General features: G+C 43.4%; 1 protein-coding gene across 1 annotated transcript in view; it reads left to right on the forward strand.

The window, feature by feature from the left end:
• Window positions 1–27,698, forward strand: part of Snx25 (sorting nexin 25) — a 116,834-nt gene that overhangs the window by 23,070 nt on the left and 66,066 nt on the right. The window contains exons 2-5 of the mRNA XM_021169438.3: window positions 3,298–3,382; window positions 11,114–11,330; window positions 23,365–23,537; window positions 24,955–25,141. Of these exons, the coding sequence (XP_021025097.2) occupies window positions 3,298–3,382; window positions 11,114–11,330; window positions 23,365–23,537; window positions 24,955–25,141 (662 nt within the window). The remainder of the gene's footprint in view (window positions 1–3,297; window positions 3,383–11,113; window positions 11,331–23,364; window positions 23,538–24,954; window positions 25,142–27,698) is intronic.

The following is a 27,698-nucleotide window of genomic DNA, read 5'->3' on the forward strand; positions in this document are numbered from 1 at the left end:
AATCCTTGCCAGTCTTCATCTAATGAGATGGCCTTTCATGTTTCCCAGTCTTCTCATTCCTGCCTGGAAAGATATATATGGCTTCTTCATTTCTTTGGATTTGAAAACATTATTATTATTTTTCTTTCTTTCAGATTTTTTATTAGATATTTTCTTTATTTACACTTCAAATGTTATCCCCTTTCCTAGTTTCCCCTCCGAAAATCCCCTATCATTTCCCCCGTCCCCCTGCTCCCCAACCCACCCACTCCTGCTTCCTGGCCCCTGTACTGGGGCATAGAACCTTCACAGGCCTCTCCTCCCATTGATGACTGACTAGGCCATCCTCTGCTACATATGCAGCTAGAGCCACGAGTCCCACCAGGTATTTTCTTTGACTGGTGGTTTAGTCTCAGGGAGCTCTGGGGTTACAGGTTAGTTCATATTGTTGTTCCTCCTATGGGGTTGCAGCCCCTTCATCTCTCTAGGTACTTTTTCTAGCTCCTTCACTGGGAACCCTGTGCTCCATCTAATGGATGGCTGTGAGCATCCACTACTGTATTAGTCAGGCACTGGCAGAACCTCTCAGGAGACAGCTATATTGGGCTCCTGTCAGCAAGCTCTTGTTGGCATCTGCAATAGTGTCTGGGTTTGGTGGTTGTTTATGGGATGGTCCCCAGGTAGGGCAGTTTCTGGATGGTCAATCCTTCAGTCTCTACTCCAAACTTTGTCTCTGTAACTCCTTCCATGGGTAGAATACATTATTGTTGAGGCCAAGGCAGATATGATTGTTTTGAAAGAGGCAGAGTTTTGAGAAAAGTGAGAAAATTGTGGGATCATAGAAGATGGTCAGACACTCAGACTCTGTGAGACGCAGCCCTGTGACCCTCGTGTGGCTAATGAGGCGAGTGCAGGATTGTATTTGCTTTTGTAAGATAGGCTACCATTGCAGTAGCTTCACAGGAAGTACACCCATCACCCCTGAACTTTGTGCAACCTTTCCTTCCTTTCTTTCCATTTCTCACCCTTCTTTTTCTTCACCCGCTGTCTGTCTGTCTGTCTGTCTGTTTGTGCTTGGTTTGTCTGTGGCTTAAGTAGCCCAGGCTAACTTCAAACTAGCATTGTAGCCAAGGGTTGCCATCAAATAACCCTCCTTTTGCATCCACACATTAGGATTATAGTCATGTGTCTATGTCTGGCAGTTTTTCTTTTTAACTTAAATTAAACTGGAGTACATTGGAAAACACTTAAAAATCTATGTACACAGTAAAGTGGAGAGACTTTTGTTTACTGGAATAGTGATGGTGACTGGCATGAGAGGAATGATATCATGAGTGGCTTCAAAGCCACCCAGAGAGCACTGCCCTCTTCCCAGTCTGTGTAGGCTAGAGTTCAGACAGCTCCTGGTTGTCTAGCGACTAGTGTGTTGGCATGCCCAAGTTTCTCTGCAAGGTTCTCTGGGTGCTTTCTCTTCAAAGGGTATCTCTGGCTTGGCACATAGACAGCTTGAGTGTATCATGGCTATGGACTGAAAAGTCGGTACATATTCAAGGAAGTGTTTATTTCTATGCTGTCTATTCTTGATTGTGAAGATCTGCTTACATGTATTAAAGAAAAGCTTTCAGGTTTTGGTCTGACTTTGGAAAACATTTTTCAAATGTGCAATTATATATTGAGATCTCTATTTTTTCCCTCTAGAGAAGACTGTGTGTAATTAAAACTGACCCTGGTTAGTTTGAGATAGTTTTAAATCTTAACACGAGGATAGATTTCATTGATTTTAATGAAATAAAAGACCAAAATATATCTTTAAAATAATAGTGGCCTGGTCCACCAAAGCGTTTATGAATGAATATTGTGATATATGTACTAAAATACCAAAGCAAAAGTGGACTGATCAGATTCCACATGGAGGCCATCTGAGGTATAGTATTGCTTCAATGCAAGTTTTCCTAATACAAGGACGAATAGTATGATGTTTGGCGATAGGAGTATAAATATACATATATAAAAAGATACTCTTTTGTTACATGTGTTGAGATATTCTCTTAGAGTAGTACTTATATTTTGTTCATGTTGTTTTTGTTAAACAGTAATTTTCTATTATTTTATTTTTTAAAATATTTTTTTTTATTTATTATATGTAAGTACACTGTAGCTGTCTTCAGACACACCAGAAGAGGCTGTCAGATCATGGTTGTGAGCTACCATGTGGTTGCTGGGAATTGAACTCTCAGGACCTCTGGAAGAGCAGTCAGTGTTTCTAACCTCTGAGCCATCTCTCCAGCCCATAATTTTCTATTTTAAAGTCACGCTTTGTTTTGTTTTTGTATAACTTTTGGACTTTGTGCCTTATTTTAGAGAGGCCTTTGCTGTCTCATGATTTTAAACATATGATCCCAAATTTTCTAGTTAATATATATATAGTTTAATATATATCTAGTTAATATATATATATATATATATATACATATATATATATATATATATAGTTTAAGGAAATGTTTAGCTTCCCAGTCAGTTTCAAGTTATAAATAACGTTTGACTATCACATCCCCTCACATATGAATACAAACTATCCCATTACTATTTGTTGAGTAGTGTGCTGGTTTTATGTTAGCCTCAATCAGATTGCCTGTTAAGCAAGTCTGTACACCATTTTCTTGATTAGTAATTGATGAGGGTGGTGCCACCTTGAGCAGGTCGTCCTGAGATATGCAAGACAGCAGGGTGAGGAGCAAGCCAGTAACCTGTGTTCCTCTATGGTCTCTGCATCACTTCCTGCCTCCATGCCACTGCCTTGAGCTCCTGCTTTGACTTCCTCAGTGATGGAAGTTTTAAGCTGAAATAACCTTTTGCACACAAAGCTGATTGTGGTCATGGTGTTTGTAGAAACCCTAACAGAGACAAATAGTGTTGTCTTTCCCTGATTGACTTACTTTTTGTCTATGCTTTTAATTCTTGCTTTGTTTTGTTGGTTTTTTTTTTAGACAGGGTTTCTCTGTGTAGCCCTGGGTGTCCTGGAATTCACTCTGTAGACCAGGCTGGCCTCGAACTCAGAAATTCGCCTGCCTCTGCCTCCCAAGTGCTGGGATTAAAGGCGTGCGCCACCACGCCTGGCTCCTATGCTTTTATAGCTTCCCACTATTTCCAATATTATATTTAATTCTTCTTTCCCTTAACATTTCTTAATTAACCTTGAACATTTGTCTACTTTTCCAGAGTTAGATTACACTCTCCTACTCTTTGTCTTGGTTTTATCCTTATAGGTAGCTGATTCATTCAGTAATCTCTATCATGTCTTTCCTCTCATTTCAGAGCCCTGTATATGGAAATCCACAGGAGACAGCTCAGGGCAGAAGAGTGGTCATTTCTCACAACATGGATCGCGTTCTGAGAGATGGTGAGAACAGACTGGGCTCGGGGAATTGCTGTGTGAAGCAATCACTGTCTCAGAGGGAATTTGTAATCTCTAGTTTATCTATCCTTCCTACAGCAGGAGGACTCTCATGAGTTTCTGTTTGAAGATTGGTGCATCTGTGATTAGGAAGTGGTTTAAATGTTTATAGAGTCGGAATTTCCAGATCCCGTGAAGCTAACCAGCACAGGAGAGATTTATCTACAATAGGAAGTGCAGATCTGCTCTCTATTCTCTAAAATAGGTTCAGGAAATGTTTCATTCCAGATGCTGCCTGGTGGATGTGTGTTAGGGGTTATTGGACTCGATGCACTCATGAATAGATCAGTTTAAGGAGGTTCAGCGATAGCATCACAAGAGTGGAGAACATGCACGTGAGGTTTGCATGGAAAGGGACAATTGCAAAGTACACTATATATCTAAAAATTAATGTTAATTAATATTAATGTGAAGGATGCTATGTAGTTTGAAGATCAAATTAAGGCTTTACATGAGTATTAAAATCAGATTTCTAAACATTTATTTCAATTATTATACATGAAAAAAAGTTAAGAGAATAAATAATATACAGATATGTACTTTTTGGCATAGTTCACAAAAATGTTTAAATTTGAAGATGAGTATTACAGAAATAGGGACATAGTTTGAAATTTTGAATTTTCATATTTTATAAACTATCATTTAATGTTAGTAATGTTTCTTTTAATGATGAATATAATGACTTTTCTAAAATTTGCTGGATTTAAAATTTTACATTTATTATTCAAAACCTCATGGTTTTGCTGGGCATGGCAGGGCAAGCCCTTAGGCCCTGCATTTGGGAGACAGAAGCAGGCAGATCTGCATAGACAAGGCTACATAGTAAAATCCTGTCTTTGTAAAACAAAACCTTGAGAGAGAATTTTCTTTTTACTTAATGTGTGTGCATGTGTACGTGTAAGTGCAAATGTGCATGTGCCATGCTGTGCATGTAGAGGTCGGATGATAACTTTGGGAGTTAATTATTTCCTTCTACCATGGCCCCTGGAAATTTAATTCCAGTTGTCTGACTTGCACAGCAAATGCCATTAATCACTGACCCATCTTGATGGCCCTGTGCCAATTAAAAAATGTTTATTTTTATTTTATGTACTTGTGTATGAAGGCCTTCATGTATGCATGTGTATCACATGTGTGTCTGGTGCCTATGGAGAGCAGAAGAGGACATTCGGACTGCTGGGACAGCATTTGCAGCTGTGACGGACGAGCCACCTGATGTGGGTGCTGGGAGCTGAACCTGGGCTCTTTGCAAGGGTGGCCTGTACTGTTAAGCACTGAGGCAGCTGTCCAGCTCCTGCTCCAACTGTTGGTTTTTCTTCACTGCCTTAAGATCCCCCCCTCCAGAATTCTTAGTTGCTTCATATGGGAAGATTCGTCTGACATGTATCATCATCTCTGCAGCTGCTGGAGAGGTGGCTCAGTGGTGAAGAGCACTTGCTGCTCTTGTAGAGGACTTGGGTTTGGTGTCGAGCACCTACAGGGTGGATCCCAGCCATCTGTGTAACTAGTGTCAGAGGATCTTATACTCTCTTCTGGCTCCATGGGCACCACATATGCACATGGTGCACAGACAGACTTGCAGTCAAACACCCATACATATAAAATAAAAATAAAGCTTTAAAAATGTCTAAAAAAAAAAAAAAGGTTACTTCTACAGACCGTGCTTTAACTGTCTGTCTGAAAACTGACCACTATTTCACTGTCTCAGGTGCCACATCCTACTTGCTCATCCTATTTGGACATTCAAGTTGTTTCCACTCGGGGCCATTGTAAATGCCAAAACTACGGTGCCTTCTAAATTTTGTAAGACCTAAAATGTCTTTGCAGTTTTTTGAGCATGACCCTTTTTTTCTCTTGGGTGGGCCAGTTTGAGCAGCCTTTGTGTGGGCGGGCTTAGGAGAAACTGAGGCCTACCTGACAGAAACAGGTGCCACATTGCTCTCAGCAGTGGCTTCTATGAAAGGGAAGTGCCATCAAAGCCTTTGCATAGAAATTTTGCTTAATTATTATTTGGTATTTTCAAAGCACTTTGATGGTTTGCTTTCTTTTTTAAACTTGTTGTTTTCATTAATGTATCACTTATATGTATCATGGAGATTCTATGTAGTATTTCATCTTATTGTACAGTTGGTACTAACTAAATCCAGTCCTTCCCCTTCTGGTAATATTCTCTGTGCCACACTGAGGTTGACCTTTTTTTTGTATTTTTCTCTTTGTAGCTCAGCTTCTGTTATCTGTTAGGCAGCATTGTTAAGCAGCTTCTTAAGAATCAGAAGTCCTTTGTTTTATATAAGATGCTTTTCGGGAAATTGAACATCACATCCTCTACCAAAATAAGAGCTGCTGGCGGCTCTAACAATAGATTCTGGAGTGCAGTTTACGAGTTTGGCAGCAGCTGATAACAACAATAACAAACAAGCCAAAACTTGGATTCTAAAACGGTGGCCTTGTAAGTTTATGGTGACTCTAGAACTGAGTGTTGAGAAAGCTAAGAGATTACCCCAGCATTTAGAAACATCCATAGTGAACGCAGTTTGTATCTTTGGAGTGTGCTTTATATTTCTAACCCATAGCACCAGTATATTCATCTAAACTACAGAGAATGATAACAGGCTTAGTGTTGATTAAAGTGTAGTCTGTGTGCAGAAAAGCTTAAGTGGCAGTGTGTTTGTCATGGCTGCAGTTATTTACCTGCAGTTGATGAGAACCACTTAGAAAATATGTAAGCATTTTCTCCTGAAGCTAATTTTAATTAGATAATACTGTACCATTTCATCTCTATAAATTTACTTTATTGCCTTTGGAATATATAGTTTAAAACAATGTAATCAAACAGTTCAGTGAGTTCAGATATATGTGTGGTACCAATATAAACATGGTTGTTGCGAAGGACTCTGTGTTGTAGCTCAGTGCCGATGAGGAATGCCTAAGTCTTTACATTCTGAATTACAAGAATCAAAAAGTAGGTGTTAGATGGAACAGCAAAGCTATACTTCATATGCTAGAAGTTAACCTGTTGACCACCCTGCTGGCAAGATGTCCCACTGGTGCGGAAGAGGCATGACTGCTGTTGAGGCAACCAATTGCTCTCTGAATGCTTTTCAGGAGGGAATTTATGTTCTGGAATTGGTTCACCTTTGAGTTATCTTTTAAAAGATTTTGTTGAGTGGGCTGAAGATCACGCAGTTGGTAAAATGCTTACCATGCAGACATAAGAACCTACCATTCAGATAAAAGCCAGACTCAATGGCATACATCTCTACTTCCAATGTTGGTGAAGTAGAGACATGTGGATCCCTGCCCAGTCAACCAGGCTAAATCAGTTAGCTCCAGGTTCAGTAAGGAACCCTGCCTGTCTTTAAAAGCAAAGTGGAGAACAAAGAAGGAAGACTCTTGACCTCTGTCCTCTACACACATATACAACACAAACATATTTGTACACAACTTTCTGTTCATTTTTGTGTTTGTGTGGGTCTGTATAGCTATGCAATATATATTTAGAAGCATATATATATGTATATATATATACATATATATGTGTGTATATATATATATATATATATATATATATATATATATATCCAAGTTACACATGTAGCTATGAAACTTACCTTAAGGATATTGGAAAATCTGTAAGTTCTTAACCAAATTGTACTACAATAGTATTTCAGAGTTGTATTGAATAGCCTATGCAATATAGTTGAGAAATGTAGTAATGCATTGCGTAGATGATATCTTTCATATTAAACCTTTTAGCAGATGTGGTGGTCTAAATAAGAATGGCTTCCATATACTCTCATTTTGAATGCTTAGTCTCCAGGGAGTGGCAGTATTCGGAAGGATTAGAAGGACTAGGAGGTGTGACCTTGTTGGAGGAAGTGTGTTGAGAGTGGGCTTGGAGGTTGCAGAAGCCTGTGCCAAGCCCAGGCTCTCTCTCAGCCAATGGGTTACTGAAAGGAAGCGTCCAATTAAATGTTTTCTTGTAAGATTGCCTTGGTCATGGTGTCTCTTCATAGCAGTAGAGCAGAGACTAGGACAGCACACTGAGCAGATCTTACTGTAAAGTGCATCTTTTATGATTTCGTTTAACTCTTTGCTGTAAGTTGAAATTAACTTTTAAATATTGGTGTGTGTTGTTGATAGGGGGCATAACACAGGGATGGAGGCCAGAGGACACCCTTTGGAGAGTTTCTTCTCTCTTTTCACTTTGTTGTGGCAGTCTCTTGTTTCTTACTTTGTTTGCAGGCTTAGCAGGCCTTTGAGCTTCTGACCAGTTTTTCTGTCTCTTCCTTCTCCCTTGGTTCCAAAGTGTTGGGATTATAGACATGTGTCACAGCATGTGACTGTTGACTTAGGTCCCAGGGATCAAACTCAGCCTGACAGGCTTGCATGGCAAGCACTTGTAACCACTGAACCATCTCCCTGACCCAGAAATTGGACTTTAACAAGAGGAAAGGTGCTTCTACTTTGCATATACTTAACGCTTCAGAATTATTAGTTTAAATTTCCATGGTATGAAAACTTAGTTTAATAAAAAGAGCAAGGAACCAACCAAGCAGTGCTTTTGGCAAGAGACTCTCCTCCTGCTACTATTACTTGGCTCTGCAGGCAAGGTCCTTTGGAGATCATCTAGGTTTGGTCATCCTTGTCCACTAGGTCTGCACCCTTGTTCAAGGGTTGCTAATGGGAGGAGCACCATCTGGCATGCCTGCCTGTTGGTCAGCTCTGCTGCTTTTACCGAGTTCTTTATGTTGACTTGAGCAGAACCTCTTTCCTAGGATGTCTGTGCTGTCCTCTTGTGCTTTCTAGAACAAGCTTACAAAGTGCTGCCTGGGGCTTATTTCTCCATATGAATGTGATTTGAAGAAGTCAGATGAACAGTGGACAAGGACGCTGTTTCTGATTTCTCCTGTCTGTTACTCTTACTGCTTGTCTCCTACTGCTATGCATATGGGGGACCATAATGTGCCTGAAGTTACTTTACTCCTCTAACCTCAGTTTCCTGACATGCTCAGTTGCTGTGTAAGAACCATGTTCTAGTTGTTTGTCACAAATGAATGAGACTATAGAGGTGCCTTGTTTCAGTTTTCACCTTAAAGCCTTAAATCTGGACCAGAAAATGTCTCTGCCTTGTTAATGGAAACACCCAGTTCAAGATGGGGTACTGTGGGGAATTGGGCTACAGGCTGGTATCCAGTTGAGCTGAGGTCTGAACCCCAAAGGGTGATAATTCACCTTCATGACATGGTAGGCCTTCCTTTATGCTCCTGGAACTCTGACCCCTGCCTAAGTTACTGCCCCTCACAGCCCCCACAAGAGAAGCATGGCTAGATGTCTTGTAGGCAATAGTCCAAGCTTCTGACCTTCAGGCTAAACTCCTCCCCAGTTACCTAGCAACAATAAGATAAGACAGCATACTTTAAAAGGGGCTGTTAGGCCCCCACCTAACTCTCTCACTCCTTTGTTCTCTTACTTGCCTCTCTTACTTGTCTCCCTCTTACTCCTCACTCTCACCCCCTCTCTCTTTGTCTTCTCTCCTCTCTCTTTGTCTTCTCCTCTCCTCTCCTCTCTCCTGCTTACTCCCTCTTTCTCTCTAGCCTTCTCTCTCTCTCTCTCCCTCTCCCTCTCCCTCTCCCTCTCCCTCTCCCTCTCTCTCTCCCTCTTCCTCTCTCCCTCCCTCCCTTCCTTCCTTCCTTCCTTCTCTCTTTCTCCCTGCCTTTCTATAATAAAGCTCTAAAACCATAGAGAGTTTCTGCTCCAGTCAAGATCTGCTGCACTCACTGTCACTGGTGTTGGGAACCTCTCTTCCCTTATCCCTCTCTCCCATAACTCTGGTGGCTTTAGCAAGCTGCCCCTTGCCACCCTCTGAAGAGTGGGTCAGTGGCTTAGACACCACCTGGGGATGAGTGGAAGGTAGATAGCAGCCCTCCCATGCCTGACAGACCAGAGAATAGGTAAAACTCTGGTGGGCTGTGGGTCTCCCCTCCCCTAGGGGATCCCCTGGGCCCCTCTCCTTCCCTAGGGCATCCCCTGGGCCCCCTTTTTAGTTCCCAACAGGGTACAGCGACTCTGCAGAAGCTAGGCGACTTGACAGCCATCTGATCAAATGTCTGGATGTTAACATAAAAATGACTGAGAAGCCTAAGCCTCATCTATTTGATGGCTTTTCTTCCATGCTCAACTGTTACTGTTGTGGCTGTCGATTCCACCGTCACACCAGAGCTGTGAGATACTGTTTAATGAATGGCTGAAGATTGTAGTAGCGTTTGCCCCTTTCCTTCTCTCTTTGGAAGGTAATCATTCTCGGCTAGAAGGCACAGCTGAAACCCCTGGATCACCTTGACATTTTACTTAAAGTTTGGCATATGTAAATGTCAACAACACTTTTGATGTTCTATGCATGGTTTTTGTTTGTCTGTGTGGCTGTCTTTCCCTGTGTCTTCTGACTGTTAAGACAGTGTTTCCCTATCTAGCCCTCACTGGCCTGGAACTTGCAAGTAGATCAGGCTGTCCTCCAATTCTCAGAGATCTGCCTATTCTGTCTCCCAGCCATTAGGATTAAAGGTGCGTACTGCCCTACCAGGCACTGAGTAGTGTTTAAAAAAGAAAAGCTTTGAGAAAGAAAGAGGTGATTTAAAAATACCAGTCAGCTATGTGTACTTGAGATGAGCAATGTTATGTGGCTAAATATGTCTCCCACAGCACTCAGAGGTGACGTCATCTACGCCAGATGTCAGTTTGTTGTTCAGAAGTCCTTTTCTGAGTACTCACATTAACTCTACAGACTTTCTGTTTAAATAGTGCGGTGGTGTCTGTCATGGACAGCTACTAGACCCACAATGGGACTTTGGAGCACCAAAAACTTGAAACTTGAGTAGTTCATATGTGATTGCTGTAACTATAAAATATGTACCAGATTTCAAAGAATGGTTTGAAAAAGTAATAAAATATTTAATTTTAAATGCTGACTACTTAATTTTATAAAATTACATTATATGAAATGAAATATGTTATTAATTTTACCTGTTTTTATTCAATTAGTATGGGTAGCAGAAAAATGTGAAAACACAAATACAGATTTTCATGTTTCTATTGGATGGGCCTACCCTACAAATATAGGTGTTCTTGAAATCACCTTGTGAAGGTAGCCAGCTACACAGTGCTGATTGTGTGTGATGCTGGGTTGTGGGACTATATTCTGTGATTGTGTTCTTGTGTTATTGTTCTGTATTGTTGGGTTCTTATTAGGAGACAGAATACTGAATCTATTATGTAATTGAATATAAAGAATCATGGTCCTGAAACATGGTTTAAGTACCAAAGGGTAAAGGACTCTAAAGATTATAGGTAAGGAGACAGAGTACCTTAGAGTGGAATAAACTTGACAGAAGTATCTTTTTTCACATGAGCTTTGGGGTCTTATTGGAGAAGCATGACCTTAGCCAAATCAATGATTGAGAAGATTGGCTGTACTATATGTATTTAAGTAGATAGGCATCAAGATCAAGTATTTAAAATTAGGCAGTATAAGACTTCAGACATTCATTCCGCTAGACGAGGGTCTTTTAGCTTAGAAGCTTTCCTTTCCCTTGTTCTATGTCCTACCCTCACTGTATTTTAAACAATGAACTGCCTTGATGCTTGCAACTTTGACCCAGCTTTGCTTATTCCTCATAGTGTTCGACTACAGTTACAGAGACTATATTCTCTCCTGGTACGGGAACCTCAGCAGAGATGACGGACAGCTCTACCATCTGCTCTTAGATGACTTCTGGGAAATTGTCAAGCAAATTCGCCACAGGCTGATTCACGTGGATGTGGTTAAAGTTGTCTGTAATGATATTGTAAAGGCTTTGCTCACTCACTTCTGTGACCTGAAAGCTGCTACTGCCAGGTAAGTGTCTTAGTTAGGGTTCCATTGCTGTGAAGGGACACCATGACCAAGGCAGCTCTTACATGGGACAACATTTACATGGGGGCTACCTTACAGTTTCAGGGGTTCAGTCCATTATCATCATGGTGGGAGGCATGGCATCATGCAGGCAGAAATGGTACTATAGCTGAGAGCTGTACATCTTTATCAGAAAGCAGCCAGAAGACAGTGTCACACTGGCATACAGATGAGACCTCAAAGCCCCACTTCCACAATGACATACTTTCTCCAACAAGGCCACACTCCTCCAGTAAGGCTGCATCTCTTCATAGTACTGCTCTCCGTGGGTTAAGCACACTCACACTACTACAATCAGCCAACCTTTCCCCTTCCTCACTAAAATAGTCCTCTTTTTGAGGAGATAAAATGAGGCAATACTTTAGAATGGTTTGCCTGCTTGACTTGGAATGTTGACATTTTGAAGGGAAATTGTTACAGTGTACTCAGAGAACAGATTTCTTAATAACTTTATAATAGAAAGTTGTATTATAGATTTATGTGGTTTTATAAGTAATTTATTCAGTATAGTTACAATGGTCTAGCAAGCCCTATGCCGAACTTAACTTATAATATTATGGGTACCTAAAGGTGAAATAAATACACTATTTTATAGTGTGGTATAGAATCAGTGAGCTTAGAAATTTGAGAAAAATATAGCTTATATATTCTTTTTGTGTTTCTTTTAAAAGATCAATTATATCACAATAGCCTGAAAATCACTTTTTAAAATTTCCCCTGTGTATGTATATTCGCTTTACACAGAACCTCTTCATAAAGAGTGCCATGCATTTTGAACACCCTTCCCTCTATCTCCTTACCTTGCCCTGTCACGTCTCTACTTGTTAGTCCCCTTTGCTCCCCTAAAGTTTCAGTTCTCCTTCCATGCTGTATAATCAGTCACACATTACTTCATGTGCTTATGTGAAGATCTGGAAACTACAAATGAAAGATGAGATCTTCGTCTTCCCAAGACCTAATTCACTTTAGTATGATTCTCTCCAGCTAGATCTCTCTTCCTATAATCAATATAACTTCATTCTTTATGCATTGTTTGTATATACTCCATTTTCTTAATCCATTAACCTGTTGTTCAACCTCTAGATTGGTTCTATAGCATAATTATTTTAACTTTTTAAAATAACGTTTTTTAACTCTTTGAAAGTTTCCATACATTTACAAAATGTGTATTAATCATACCCATCTACCACTACCTCCTCCCTATTTATTCCCCCAGTGCTCCCCAGGCCGTTGCTCACAGCTTCATGTCCTCCTTTTCTTTTTTGTATTGATTCCCATTAGTTCTGTCCATAAGCACTTGGGGATGTGGCCATCCACCGGGGCTCAAGCAGCCTACCAGCAGCCATGTCCCCAAAGGAGAGGGGATTTTCCTCAATCTCTGTGCAGCTCTCAGATGCTGCACCTCCAGTAGAAGTGGGGCCCAGTCAGTGCTGGGATTTCACTGGCCTTCCTTCCCTTGGCCACTATGAGTTGTGAGTGCAGTGGCTCTGTCACATCTGGAAGCATGTTGTAGCTCGTCCCCACATCCATTGGCTCTTTCCTTGTCCTCTTCCCATAACGTGTCCTGAGCCTTGGGTGGATGGAGGTGGACACAGATGACCCAGACAGAGCTGAGTGCTCAGTTAGTTATGTGCAGCATTTTGACCAGCAGTGAGTCTGCATCAGCCATCACTGCAAAGAGAAGATTCTCTGACCAAAGTTGAGAGCAGCACAAATCCGTGGGTGCAAACAAATATTTAGAAGATGGTTTAATAGCATGGCCATTTAGTGAAACAGCAGTAGGTTCCCACCAAGACCCTATAACTTCCCTAGGCTTGGGCATCTGATCAAGTTTACAGTACCAGGCACAAAAGCCTTCCTGTGGAGCAGACCTGTAGCCAGTCTAAAAGCAGTTTGTTGCGCCCATAACTGTCATATCAGGATCACACCAAGGCATGTCTTGCCTGGAAGGTCAGGCATTGTAGCATGCAGGCCCACAGCTGGATGTAACCATTGATGTCGTTCCCTCCCAGCAGCCTGCACAGCACCTGCCAGCACTCAGAGCTAGTCAGTAGCTAGTCATCAGGGAGAGCTTCCTCAGCAGGGGGAGCTTTCCTCAGCAGGGGGAGCTTCCTCAGCAGGGGGAGCTTCCTCAGCAGGGGGAGCTTCCTCAGCAGGGGGAGCTTCCTCAGCAGGGGGAGCTTCCTCAGCAGGGAGAGCTTCCTCAGCAGGGGGAGCTTCCTCAGCAGGGGGGAGCTTCCTCAGCAGGGGGAGCTTTCCTCAGCAGGGGGAGCTTCCTCAGCAGGGGGAGCTTCCTCAGCAGGGGGAGCTTCCTCAGCAGGGGGAGCTTCCTCAGCAGGGGGGAGCTTCCTCAGCAGGGGGAGCTTCCTCAGCAGGGAGAGCTTCCTCAGCAGGGGGAGCTTCCTCAGCAGGGAGAGCTTCCTCAGCAGGGGGAGCTTCCTCAGCAGGGGGAGCTTCCTCAGCAGGGGGAGCTTCCTCAGCAGGGGGAGCTTTCCTCAGCAGGGGGAGCTTCCTCAGCAGGGAGAGCTTCCTCAGCAGGGGGAGCTTTCCTCAGCAGGGAGAGCTTCCTCAGCAGGGAGAGCTTCCTCAGCAGGGGGAGCTTTCCTCAGCAGGGAGAGCTTCCTCAGCAGGAAGAGCTTCCTCAGCAGGGGGAGCTTCCTCAGCAGGGGGAGCTTCCTCAGCAGGGAGAGCTTCCTCAGCAGGGGGAGCTTCCTCAGCAGGGAGAGCTTCCTCAGCAGGGGGAGCTTCCTCAGCAGGGGGGGGCTTCCTCAGCAGGGGGAGCTTCCTCAGCAGGGGGAGCTTCCTCAGCAGGGGGGGCTTCCTCAGCAGGGGGAGCTTCCTCAGCAGGGGGGGGGCTTCCTCAGCAGGGGGAGCTTTCCTCAGCAGGGGAGCTTCCTCAGCAGGGAGAGCTTCCTCAGCAGGGAGAGCTTCCTCAGCAGGGGGAGCTTCCTCAGCAGGGGGAGCTTCCTCAGCAGGGGGGAGCTTCCTCAGCAGGGGGAGCTTCCTCAGCAGGGAGAGCTTCCTCAGCAGGGGGAGCTTCCTCAGCAGGGAGAGCTTCCTCAGCAGGGGGAGCTTCCTCAGCAGGGGGAGCTTCCTCAGCAGGGGGAGCTTCCTCAGCAGGGGGAGCTTTCCTCAGCAGGGGGAGCTTCCTCAGCAGGGAGAGCTTCCTCAGCAGGGGGAGCTTTCCTCAGCAGGGAGAGCTTCCTCAGCAGGGAGAGCTTCCTCAGCAGGGGGAGCTTTCCTCAGCAGGGAGAGCTTCCTCAGCAGGAAGAGCTTCCTCAGCAGGGGGAGCTTCCTCAGCAGGGGGAGCTTCCTCAGCAGGGAGAGCTTCCTCAGCAGGGGGAGCTTCCTCAGCAGGGAGAGCTTCCTCAGCAGGGGGAGCTTCCTCAGCAGGGGGGGGCTTCCTCAGCAGGGGGAGCTTCCTCAGCAGGGGGAGCTTCCTCAGCAGGGGGGGCTTCCTCAGCAGGGGGAGCTTCCTCAGCAGGGGGGGGGCTTCCTCAGCAGGGGGAGCTTTCCTCAGCAGGGGAGCTTCCTCAGCAGGGAGAGCTTCCTCAGCAGGGGGAGCTTCCTCAGCAGGGGGAGCTTCCTCAGCAGGGGGAGCTTCCTCAGCAGGGAGAGCTTCCTCAGCAGGAAGAGCTTCCTCAGCAGGGGGAGCTTCCTCAGCAGGAAGAGCTTCCTCAGCAGGGGGAGCTTCATTTCTCCGGTGTCCTGCTTCCAGAGTGGATGGGGGCTTCAGTGGGAGTGTCCTATCATCTGCATGTGGTGGGCAGCAGAGAACAGTGGAAGTAGCCCACCTTGTTCTAAGTGCCTCTGGAGCCCTGAGAGTAGCTCAAGGGGAGGGACCCAGAGACTGGCATTGAGATTTCATTTGATGACCTATACCTTCTGGGAGCAGCACGGTCTACTTGTGCAGGGTATTGCTATTCATGCTCCCCTTTAACAAGAATATGTTCATACACTTGGAAACCCGTGGATTTCTCTAAGGCTTCTTCATGTAGCCTAAGTGTAGTCTCCCCCCATCCTCCCCTCTCCCGGTTTGCCTCTCTCCACTCTAGCTCTTTAACTCTGAGGATAGCCTCCATGCTTTTCATATCACCAGTGCTCTAGCATTCCCTCTAGTTACTTTTCCCTTGTGTTGGCAAATCATAGGTTTCTATGAAGCTTTTTAGCATACCTTTCATGTTTGTTAAGCCACCTGCCAATACCCCATTTCCCCATTTCCCATCTGCTTCCATGTTTGAACCCTTCTGCCCACAGTATCCCCTTCTCTACTCTCATTGTACCTGTATTTTACCATCCCCCTTCCCTTAAGATACCCACCCTCAGTAGCCTACTTCTACTCTTCCTGGTTTCCACACAAGCTCCAGATTAAATATAACAAAACAAACAATTCAAAGTATGACCCACATAGGAGAGGGAACATAGAGCATTGCCTTTCTGGGGCAGAGTGACCTCACTCGATATAGTGCTTTCCCATTCTATCTATTTACCTTCACATTTATTGTTACAGCTGAGTACTATTCAGTTGGGTTCTATACTGCAGTGTCCTTATCCATTCATTCATTAGCTGATGGACAAGGTGGTTGATTCCGTTTCTCAGATGTTGTGAATTGAGCTGCAGTGCAACTTAGGAGTGCTGCAAAGAGCAGTGGTGTACAAGTATTTGTGTTACATGTTGGCTCGTGGCCATTTGGGTACAGCAAAGAGTGGCATATAGCTGGGTCCTATGGTGGACCTAATTTTAGGTTTTTTTTTTTTTTAAGATTTAATTAATTAATTTAGAGTGTGTGTGTGTGTGTGTGTGTATCTCTGTGTGTGTATCTGTGTGTGTGTGTGCATGCACACTTAAGTCTTCAGGCTTGTGTGGCAAGTACTTTTCCTTGCTGTGCCATGTCCTGGACTCTGATGTTTGTTTTCTGAGCCTCCCATCCTGACTTGTTAATGACGGAATGAGTTGGTATTCTCACCAGCACTACATCGGTGTTCCCTTCTGTGTCTGCTCTTGCTGCTCACATTTCTTGTTACCTGTTTCTCTAGTGAGTGCCGTTCTGACTGAGTTGGGATGGAATCTCAGTGTAGCTTTAATTTGTATCTATCTGATACCTACTGATGTTCTGAAAACTGTTAGAGGAACGTAATGTTAGCACTTGTGGGCTCTTAGAGAATTGGCTTCATTTTGAGAAAGATATGTGTGTGCTCATCTGGTGTGAACCTGGCTTTGGAGGATGTCAGCAAGGCTATTTCTATGCTAAGAACAAATCATTTTCCTAGGCTTGCTAGTAGTTTGTATTATGCTCTCCAGTGAGTGCAAGGATGATGAATTATGGCCCGTGTGACTTATACAGAGAGTGTGATCCTAAAGAAATGAGTAACGCTGCCTTTGGTCATGCAGTTGTTTGGAGCGGCACTGGCCTGACGTTGAGTTAAGATTACTTATGCTCAGTTTCAGGGATGTCAGCCTTGGCTTCCTCATTAGCAGTGGGCAGCTCTGCACTGAGTTTATCCCATGATGGCCCCTGTTCTGGCTGGTGACGGTGCCCTGGCAGTAGACTGGCTACTAAGAGTGGCAGCTATGCATTCTCACTCGCACAAAGCTGTCTTCTCTCCCCAGGTCTGCTGATAAGGCCAAATCCAGAGCCTTTACTTCACACCCACTGCCTTTCCACTGTTTCCTGCTGGCTGCTCCAGCGTTTTGCAAGCTGTCGCAACTGTAAAGCATAATGAGGAGTCCATTTCTGATGTGCCCCACTTTCATAAAGTGGTACTCTTATTAGCTGTGATAACTGATGGGTTTTTTTTTCCTGTAACACTTTTATTTAAATGTCATTTGAGACTAACTCAATTTTATTATCTTATTACTTAGGCACAGCCTGTCTGAAAAACATTACCATTGGACCATGTGTCTCGGAATTCTTTATCTTTAGATAGCCCTATAATCTTAAAAGCTATCAAACATCAAACTGCTGTTGTTCCTGTGGCTTACATCTAGTGATGTGCCATAGCCACCCTGCACTGGCAGGTGACAGCTTGCTTGCATAGCCCCTCCCAGTTCCAACTGAGCTCAGTGAAATCATGTTGCTGCATTGAAATTGGCCATTTACACTATGGAATGGGAAAATACTTCAGCTTAGAATTTTGTCCTGTGGAGAACTAATTGTTAAATATTTGCCAGCCTCACTTATTGAATCCATTATATTCATCAATATTTACAACATCAGATATTTAAGCCAAAAAGCTTTTCAAGTACAAGTTCACATTGTGTTCTCTTTAGAAAATCCCGCTAGTGATTTTGGAAAATGACTTGCGAGTGAAAGAGAAAAATGACATTTTGCTATTTTGTGGTAGTAAAATAATAATGAATATGGCATTGGCCTTATAGATCCCCTAAATGGTGTTTGGAACAAGTGGGAGTCTCTCACAGCACCCTGCCAGAAGAAACTACCTTCTGGCAGACAGTGTGTGTGGTTAGAAAGTGAACAGGATCCTTAGGCCTCCCTGTGGGCTCGGTAGCTTACGCCCTCCTTTAGGCCTTGGCACTGTTGTTTATTATTATGTTGTTTGCTGTGGTGCCCACCAGTGAAAGTATCCCATGGTTCTGCCCGGCTAATAGTCATCAAAGACTCGTTGGGGTTCAGGGAGGCTTGTTTCAAAGTGCTTAAGATTTAGGAGAAAAGGACACATGGGTAGAGGAATCTAGTGTTGTTATGAATATCTAATTTCAACATAAGAGTATGTTTTTCACTGAGGCTTTTGCCAGTGTTCTCAGAGCTGCTTTAGAAGATGGTGTCACCACCGTAAAACATGAGAATGACAGAGAGGACAGACAGAGTCCGTGTTAGAAGCACTTACTTTTCAGGCTGGGAGAGTTTTTCAGTTGATTTCATTGTGTATCTTTTCCTGTATCCCAGAGTGACCTCCAATTCACTGTGTAGCAGAACTTCTGATCTCCTGCGTCCACCTCCCGAGTTACAGGTGTGTGCCATCAGCTCGGTTTAGTTGTGTTGGGTAGTGACCCCCATGGCCTTGTGCATGCCAGGTAACCACCGAACCAGCTGAGCCAAGCCCCTAATTTTTGATTTCTCGTTACATTAGTTGATGATAAAAATACAGAGAAAAAAATGAAGAAAAATCTTTACCAGTAATCTCTATAGTTACATATACTTGAAAGAATGCCAGTTACTTACTACAACTGTTCATTTGGGTGGTTTGGTCTGAGAACAACTGTTATTGATGTAGCATTATAAAAAGCACACAGTCAGGCCTGCCTGCAGTGAGTGTAGGTTTGACACTCACTGTAGTGTCATACTTGTTGGACAGCTCTGGGTAACACCATTCTTGTCCTGTAAATCTAGCTGGTGGACAGATCTCTATGGGCTGCAAAATGAAGTGGGTGGCCTGGGAAGCACACCTTTGAGTTGGTGACTGTCAGGAGAATAATGAATTGCAGTAATAAGAGTATCGCATCCTTCGCCTGACGGCTAAGCGGTTGTTGGAGGCAGGTTTCCGGTCAGCCTGTCAGTCTGCTGCTGCTGTAAGCCAGTCTCGATCACACTTAAAGCCTGCTTGGCTTCCACTTCCTTTTCCCGTCGGTCTTGTGTCAGCATGGTTCAGAAAGTCTAAAAAAAAAAAGTCTAAAAAAAGATTGCTTTTATACTTTCAATTCAATCACATTTAAAAAATTTTCAAACCTCCTTGCAATCTGTGTTTTGTGTGCCTGTGGAACACAGGCTTCTTATCTGAGGGACTGTCTTTATTCACAGATTTTCTTTCTTTACTTTTGATGTGTTTCCCCTGCCCTTTTCAACCTCTGACTATAGTGAAGCATAGCACAGACTCGAGAGGGTGACAGAGAGAGAACTGCTTCCCCCATTTATCACTTCCGTGCCTTTGTTTATCTGCACCTCTACACATCTTCCGTTTCTCGTCTGTACGATGGGAGTGGTGATATCTACTTCTTGGTATGTGGGAGGGTCGGATCATACCGCACCTGTGAAATGTATCAAAGTTGCTGACTTCTCCCTATTCAAGGAGTGAGACCTAGAGGTGGTTAGTAGGAACTGCAGTGGCTGACCAACACCACCAAAGGCAGTATGCAGCAAGCCCACTACAGCTCACCAGAAGCTGGGTGGACTTGCTCACCTATAGTGGCCGTGCTTTGTGAGCCCTCTCTGCTCACAAACAGTACTGATGCCCACCTCCTGAAGGGCGTCACTCAAGTGTCCTGCTCAGAGTTTGCAGGGGAGTCTAAAGGAGTCAGGTGGGAGGTTTTTCTGTACAGTGAGCGTATTGGGCCAGCCCTCTCTGGCATTTGGCTTTCTTAGCTTTCCAGTAACTCAGCTGGTAGGAAGGAGGGGAATTCGTGACACTTTTATGGCCATGCAGGTCCCAGCTGATGCATAGGCTCAGTATTACGCAAAGCAGCTTCTCTTATAAAAGCAGGTTTTCCTGTGGCTGTCCTCCCCAGTAAGTACTGACCACGCGTGTGTTTTAAGGTGTTAAGTTACATATGCCAGGGCTTGAGATGACCAAGGAATAGCATCTCAGTGTGTACTGAATGGAAAGAGCAGCTCCAGCTCTAGTTGAAAATGAAGATAGGAAGGCGAGACTCCCAGGGTCACAGCACACCCAGGCTCTGGAGCAGTTAGTGCTTTCCTATTGAGCTGCAGCCCCAGGCCACTCCCTTTAATAAGTTATGAAGGCTGGCGTTGACTTCATTCTGTGGCCCTTGCAGGCCTTGAGCTCATGATCTGGCATCATCTTTTTGTTGGTTGGCTGTTTGTGGTTTTTTGTGTTTTTTTTTTTTTTGTTTTTTTTTTTTTTGTTTTTTTTTTTTTTTATGACAGGATCTTACAGCCTAAACTGGATCAGAACTCCTGACCCCCTTGCCTCTCCCTCTAAGTACTGCTTTTATGTAGTGCACCATCATGCTTCCCTCCAGGAACCTTTTAAAAAGCCAACATGGAGACCAGAATGTAAAATATTAATCCAGGATGCATGAAGCCTGTATTTGATTCAAAAGCAGCCTATAAATGGGGGCACACTGGTGCATCCGTAATCCCAGAACTGGGAGACGAAGGCAGGAGGATCAGGACTTGAGTGCTATCCTAATGCTGCATAACAAATTCAAGGCTAGCCTGGGCTACAGGAGACCCTGTCAAAAATAAATCAATAAAAGTAAACACCAGCAGAGGTGTGCATATATAAAGCCTTACTCATAAAATGTCTTCCTGTCATTGGCTTTGTACATTCAGATAGAATTCTTCTAGGCCATTACAGCAGGCAAAGAATGCAATTGTTCTTTTTTCGGTGTACACATTCAGTTCGTCCAGTCTCTGGAGTAAGAAGTCACAGTGTACTCCTGAGAGGCATTACTCATAAAGATACCAATATGCACTTCATGTTTCATTTCCTGTGGAGTCCTTAAAGTGTTGTCTGTACTCTAGAGTATTTGCTCAGTATTGGCCTCCTGTTACTATGGAATCTTTGCCACTTATCTCCACTAATAGATAGTAGAAAATTACCATTCTACAATGCTATAGAATAAAAAAAATGTAGACTGCTCTTTCTACTACTCAGATACTCCAAAACAGTGGTTCTGGGGTGCACTTAGTGCTGACAGGAATCTATGGCCACAGCTGGAAAAAACCTGGGATCCTCACCATGCAATTTGCCAGTGCCTTTGGGAGCGTTAAACAGTATCCCATAGAATTATCCATAGACATAATCCAGACTTACTGTCCTACAATCTCTTCATCAAAAAAGGAGCTCATGATACAGGTTTATGCTTTATTAGTTTTAAAAACGGATGCTATTAATCATTTAAGACAGACTGTTTCTCCTCTCTTTGGGGAAGGCCACTCTCTTCAGTCAAGTGCACAGCTTCATGCAGGATGTGCATGGAGTGGGAAGGGCGAAAGGGACATCTGCCTAGCCAGCCACATCACCTGAATTAGTCCCACTGATCAGTGGGTGACAGATGTCAAAGCCTATTTACTTTCACATCCAATCTTTAATCTCAGCAGTCAAGAGGAAGAGACAGATGGGTCTCTGAGTTTGAGGCCAGCCTGGTCTACATAATGAGTTCCAGGCTGGCAAATAAATTAACAAACACAATCAAACAAACAATAAATAAGATTCATCTGGAAACTTGAAGGTTGTGTAATTAAAGAAATTCTCATACCATTTTGAATTGTTGCTAGTAATTTGGAAGTTCTTATGACTACTTAAGGTAGTCATAAGCCATGGTGGCCTTTGAAAATATAATGTGACCACATATCCTTCTTTGCTTTCTGTTGTTGTGGCAAACACTGACCAAAAGAAACTTGGAGGAGTGGGTTCATTTGGTTTACATTTTCTGAACACAGTTCATTATTGAGGGAAGTCAGACCAAGAGCTCAAGAAAGACCTCCAAGCAGGAGCAGAAGCAGAGACCATGGAGGAACACATTTTAACTGGACGGCTCTCCAAGGCTTGCTCAACCTGCTGTCTTATACACCCCAGAACCACCTGATCATCGGAGGCACTGCACACAGTGAGCTGGACCTTCCCTCCTCAATTATTAATTAAGAAATTGTTCTCATTGATGAGATATGGCTTAGCAGTTAAGAACCCTTGTTGCTCTTTCAGAGGACCCAGGTTTGATTCGCAGCTCATGGAGACTCACAACCATCTATAACTTCAGTTCCAGGACATCTAACACCTTCTGCTTGACTTGTAGAGTACCAGGCATGCATGTGGTACACAGACATATATGCAAACAAAATATCCATAATCGTAAAATAAAAGTAGCTTTAAAATAGAAAAGGAAGGAAGGAAGGAAGGAAGGAAGGAAGGGGAGAGGGAGGGAGGGAGGAAGGGAAGGGAAGGGAAGGGAAGGGAAGAAAGGAAGGAAAAAGGGAAGGAAGGAAATGCTCCTAAAAATATGGCCACAGACCAGTCTGATGGAAGCAAACCTCACTTGGCTACCCTCTTCCTTGGGGACTCTAACTGTACCATGTTTAAAAAAACTAATGACGACATCATACATTCACTCCAGCACAGGCTCCCGAGATCAATCCATGTGTAAGAAAAGTATTGGTTATTGGAACTTCTGAGGAGGCAACAGTTATTTTAATCAATGTGTTGCTTATTTAGAATACTTTTTACCTAATGATATATATTTGAATTGTTTCTGAACATTTCTTTCCATCCATCCATTTATCCATCCATCTATGTATGTATGTATGTATGTATGTATGTATGTATCTCTAGCAACCTAGCTACCTATCTATTATTATTTTAATTCTTTAATCTTTTTTTTTACAGTTCAGTCTTTATCCCCGTCTCAGTCCATCCTCTGACTGTTCCTCATCTCATACCCCCCCACCCCTGTCTCCAAGAGGATGTCCCCACCCCATCTCCACCCCACCACACCTCCCCACTCCCTGGGGGCCTCCAGTCTCTCCAGGGCTAGGAGCATCTTCTCTCACTGAACCCAGACCTGGCAGTCCTCTGCTGTATATGTGTTGGGGGCCTCATATCAGATGGTGTATGCTGTCTGGTTGGTGGCTCAGTGTTAGAGCAATCTTGAGGGTCTAGGTTAGTTGAGACTGCTGGTCTTCCTATAGGGTCACCCTCCTCTTCAGCTTCTTCCAGCGTTTCCCTAGTCCAACCACAGGGTCACTGACTTCTGTCCATTGGTTGGGTGTAAACATCTGCATCTGACTCTCTCAGCTGCTTGTTGGGCCTCTCAGAGGGCAGTCATGCTAGGCTCCTGTTTGTAAGCACACCATAACATCAGTAATAGTATCAAGCCTTGGGGTCTCCCCTTGAGATGGATCCTAATTTGGGTCTGTCACTGGACCTCCTTTCCTTCAGGCTCTTCTCCATTTTTGTCCCTTCAGTTCTTTTAGACAGGAACAATTTTGGGACAGAGTTTTTGACTGTGGGATGGCAACCCCATTCCTCCACTTGATGTCCTGTCTTTCTATTCTTTCAGACATGAAGAACAGCCAAGGCCTTTTGTGTTGCATGCATGCTTGAAGGATTCACATGATGAAGTAAGATTCCTTCAAACATGTTCTCAGGTTCTGGTATTATGCCTTCTCCCTTCGAAGGATATCCAGTCTCTCAGCTTACGTACAATGCTTGCAGAAATTCTCACGACAAAAGGTAGACTTATAAAATTAATACCACTAATGTGATGAGTGTTTAAACAAATGTGCTGTATCCTGTGATTATATTTCATATAATATTTGTGCAGATCCTGTATATTGCAGACCATGTGGGTTGTAAGGGATTTTAGACATTTTACATTTTATTATCACATAAAGGCTTTGGCCATACATGGTTTGAAAAGTTTGTATCTGAATTTAAAAGCTCATATCTATATTGCTAATGCTATTAATTTTGACATAGGAAAAAGCCACTCTTCATGTATGTATGGAACACATTCACTTGGTATAGATAACTTGAGTTATCTATGTAGTAGAAATACATTAAGGAAAGAATGTCCTACATATGCACAGAAACTCTATCAGCGTTTACTTATATTTTTTCCTTAAAGTTTCATTGGTAATGCTGCTTTTATGGACTTTTAATAAACAATAAATACTATGCTATAGCATAATAAGAAACATTTAAAAGTTCTTTGTACAGCTAAATACTTAATGAGAATAAAAAAATGGAAGAGCAGCAGGGAGATGGCTGTGATAAGACATTTGTACAAGAATGTGTACTGCAGGTTGTCAAAGCCAGGTGTGTCTGTACACTTTAACCCCAGTGCTGGGGCACAAGGACAGCTTATCCTGGGGCTTGCTGGCCAGCCAGCCTAGCCAAAATAGATCTCCAGGTTCAGGGAGAGACAGGTTCCTGTCTCTAAAAAGTATCTGGGCAAAGAGTGATAGAGAACCCTGGATGTTGGCCTCTGGCCTCCACATGCACACATCTGTTCACTCTAAGGGGAGTGGTGTGGATGCAGATGTGGAAGAAAAGTGACTTAAGACAAACGTCTCTATCTAAGAATCTTAAATAAGAGAAGTATAGTGGCTAAACATCTCTTCAGATAATAATATTATATATTTTAATACCAATAATGATGATGATAATGATGATTCCTGTGTCTGTGCTCATCAGCTGTTTACTAAGCAAGGGGCACTGTAAATTTAGGAGGCTGGGTTTGCCATGGTGTTTCTGACTTAAACAGCTTCCTCCCCAACGTCTGCTTTGAACAGTTGAGTGAACGTCGACATTCATCTTTTTGTAGACTATGCTGGTCAAAACATAATGGACCTTACAAAAATGTGAGGAAAAACCACAGTGTTCCCTCGTCAGTATGAGTTCCAGAAAGCTTCCCTCCGGTATTCTTTTCACTTGTGTATTCAAATGAGCACTGATTGTGCCTACACTGACTTAGCCTGAGAAATAAGCAGCTCTGTGTGTGCATGTATGTGTACACACATGCTGGAAAATACTCACTGATGATAATTCCCCATTTGGCTCACAGTGTTCCCACATACACTTTCACTTGTGTGATATGGAATCTGTCTCTTAGGAGTTTATTTTTCAGTGGCACTCTCCTTTCCCACAGTCTTGAAGCCAGTAGTGGAATTGCTGAGTAACCCTGACTACATTAACCAAATGCTGCTCAGGCAGTTGGAGTACAGAGAGCAGATGAGTGAGCATCACAAGCGAGCCTACACGTACGCGCCTTCCTACGAGGACTTTATCAAGCTCATCAACAGCAACTCTGATGTGGACTTCCTGAAGCAGCTCAGGTACTGTGCCTGCGCCTGGAACTGCAGCACAGGGAAGATGCCAGCTGTCATCAGCTGCCTGGCTAGGCCGTGCGAGAGAGAGAGAGTGTGTGTGTGTGTGTGTGTGAGAGAGAGAGAGAGAGAGAGAGAGAGAGAGAGAGAGAGAGAGAGAAGGGGTTGGAGATTGGGAGTTAGTGAGAGTGTTCTTATCAGAATTGGAAATGAAGGCAGTTCATAAATTTTCTCATGTAGTGACAACTGCATTTGTCCAGCTTCTCCTTAATAGTGGAATTAGAATTATTTTTTTAAAAAGCATTAGGTTTTCCTAAGAATTAGATAATAATAGCTTGAAAGCTCTTCAGCTATTAGAAGGATCTGCATAGCTGCTCAGATGCCTGCCACAGGAAAGCATTTGAAGGAGAGTGTTGTTTCCTTCCTTCCTTCCTTCCTTCCTTCCTTCCTTCCTTCCTTCCTTCCTTCCTTCCTTCCTTCCTTCCTCTCTTTCTTTGTTTAAATTGCTGTAAACACTGTGCTGATTTTCAGTTCAGAAAGAGGCTGGAGTGGGAAAAGGGCTTCCTCACTTCCTCACTAATGATTTTGAGAAGCCACATTTGGAACCATCCTGGGCAGAGGTGTTTAGGGAGTGTTGATTGGTGCCCTCTCAGCATTTGCATGTGTACTGTGATCATTTGGTGTTGATTGGTATTCGCTCAGCATATGCATGTGTACTGTGATTATTTGGGAACATCTAGTTCTGGGCTCCTTTCCCTGCATCCCTTTTGTTTGAACGTTTCCAAATGGTAATGGGAAGGAAAGGAAACCCTGGTGGGGCAATTTTTATTTTATTAATAAAATTATTTTATTAATAAAAAAGTAAAATATTGACCAAAAAATTGGACCTTAGACCTATTCAGAGATGTTAGATATGCAGCTTTCCTTTGAACAAGCATTAACATTGAGATAGTCTGTGTTGCAATCTGGTCTGCATAACGTACCATCTAAGAGACATGAATTACCAACTATGTCCTGGCTAATCTTGGTCTTGGGTGCCATGAACTGGACTCAGTTGGTCCCTCAACCCGCAGGAGAATCAGGGTTCCTGTACTCAGGTAGGCAAGGAATCGGAGGGGTGACAGACATGAACACCAGAGAGAGTGTTGGATCTGAGTGTAATTTCTCAAAGCGAGCATCAGACTTATATTACAGAACAAAACAAGAAAGTTAGGTGATACATTAAGGTCATCCAAGGTACATTGAGGTTACCTGATGCAAAATGACCCTTTACACAAAACAGAGAAATGCATACATAAAAGGCATAGGAACCAGGCAGTGTTTACAACTGGGATAAAAAGCAGCCACACCTAAGGTCAGCTTATTCTTAGAAGCCAGGGGCAAGGGTTTTATGCCCTTGCCATAGTTCCAGTTCTAGTCTATTGTATAATCCAACTTCTCCCTAGGACACTGTAAATTCCTGTGTATGTGAGTATTTAAGTATTATTTAAGTATTTACTCTAGTTCCTTCTTAGACCACAACCTTCCTTCTTCCTAGGCCATTGTAAATTCCTGCACATGGGAGTGACTAGGCTGTTATTCTAAGTTTACTTTGTAGAACTAGCCCTGAGATTTCTAGCTCTTTTCCAGTAAATTTTAACGCCTGACTTTTTCACTATCTACAGTGGAGGCATTTTGTCTGAATGAATAGCATTCTTACTAAATTTAAAACCCAAGGTCGGCTCAATGATTTACTAGGATATTGGAACACTGGTGGAGGCCAATCTAACTTAACTATATGTCAGATCATTCCTTGGAGGCACTTATAATAAAACAGTATTGAAGGAAAGCACACATATCTGTTCACTGACTGACATAGGGACAAATTTGCAGCATTCGTGCTACGAGATGCCAAGACTCTAGGAGACTAAGTTTCCATGAAACTTTTTGCCTCAGAACTGCGTCCAAGGGCTGGAGAGATGGCTCAGCGGTTAAGAGCACTGACTGCTCTTCCGAAGGTCCTGAGTTCAATTCCCAGCAACCACATGGTAGCTCACAACATCTGTAACAAGACCTGGTGCCCTCTTCTGGAGTGTCTGAAGACAGCTATAGTGTACTTACATATAATAAATAAATCTTAAAAAAAAAAAAAAAAAAGAACTGCATCCAAGCTTTTGGGCCTGCCACACAGTTTCTACTGGAGTGGGTATGGCACTTGGGATAAATAATCATCTTTTTAAAAAAATATTTATTTACTTATTTACATCCCAAATGATGGCCCCTTCCCAGTTCCCCCTCTGAGTTCTTCCCCCCCCAACCATGCTCCCCTTTATCTCTGAGAGAGCAGCCCCCCACTGATATTCCCCCACCTTGGTACATCAAGTCTCTGCAGGATTAGGTATATCATCTCAGACTGAGGCCAAACAAGGCAGCCCTCTGCTACATATGTGTTGGGGGCCTCAAGCCAGCCTGTGTATGCTCTTTGGTTGGTGGCTCAGTCTCTGGGAGCTCCCAAGGGTTAGTTGACACTGTTGGTCTTCCTGTGAGGTTGCCATCTCCTTGACAGCCTGAATCCTTCCCCTAACTC

Source organism: Mus caroli, unplaced genomic scaffold, assembly GCF_978045245.1.
Source record: "Mus caroli unplaced genomic scaffold, Mus_caroli_1 scaffold_10, whole genome shotgun sequence".
In the NCBI taxonomy this organism is placed as follows: Eukaryota; Metazoa; Chordata; class Mammalia; order Rodentia; family Muridae; genus Mus; species Mus caroli.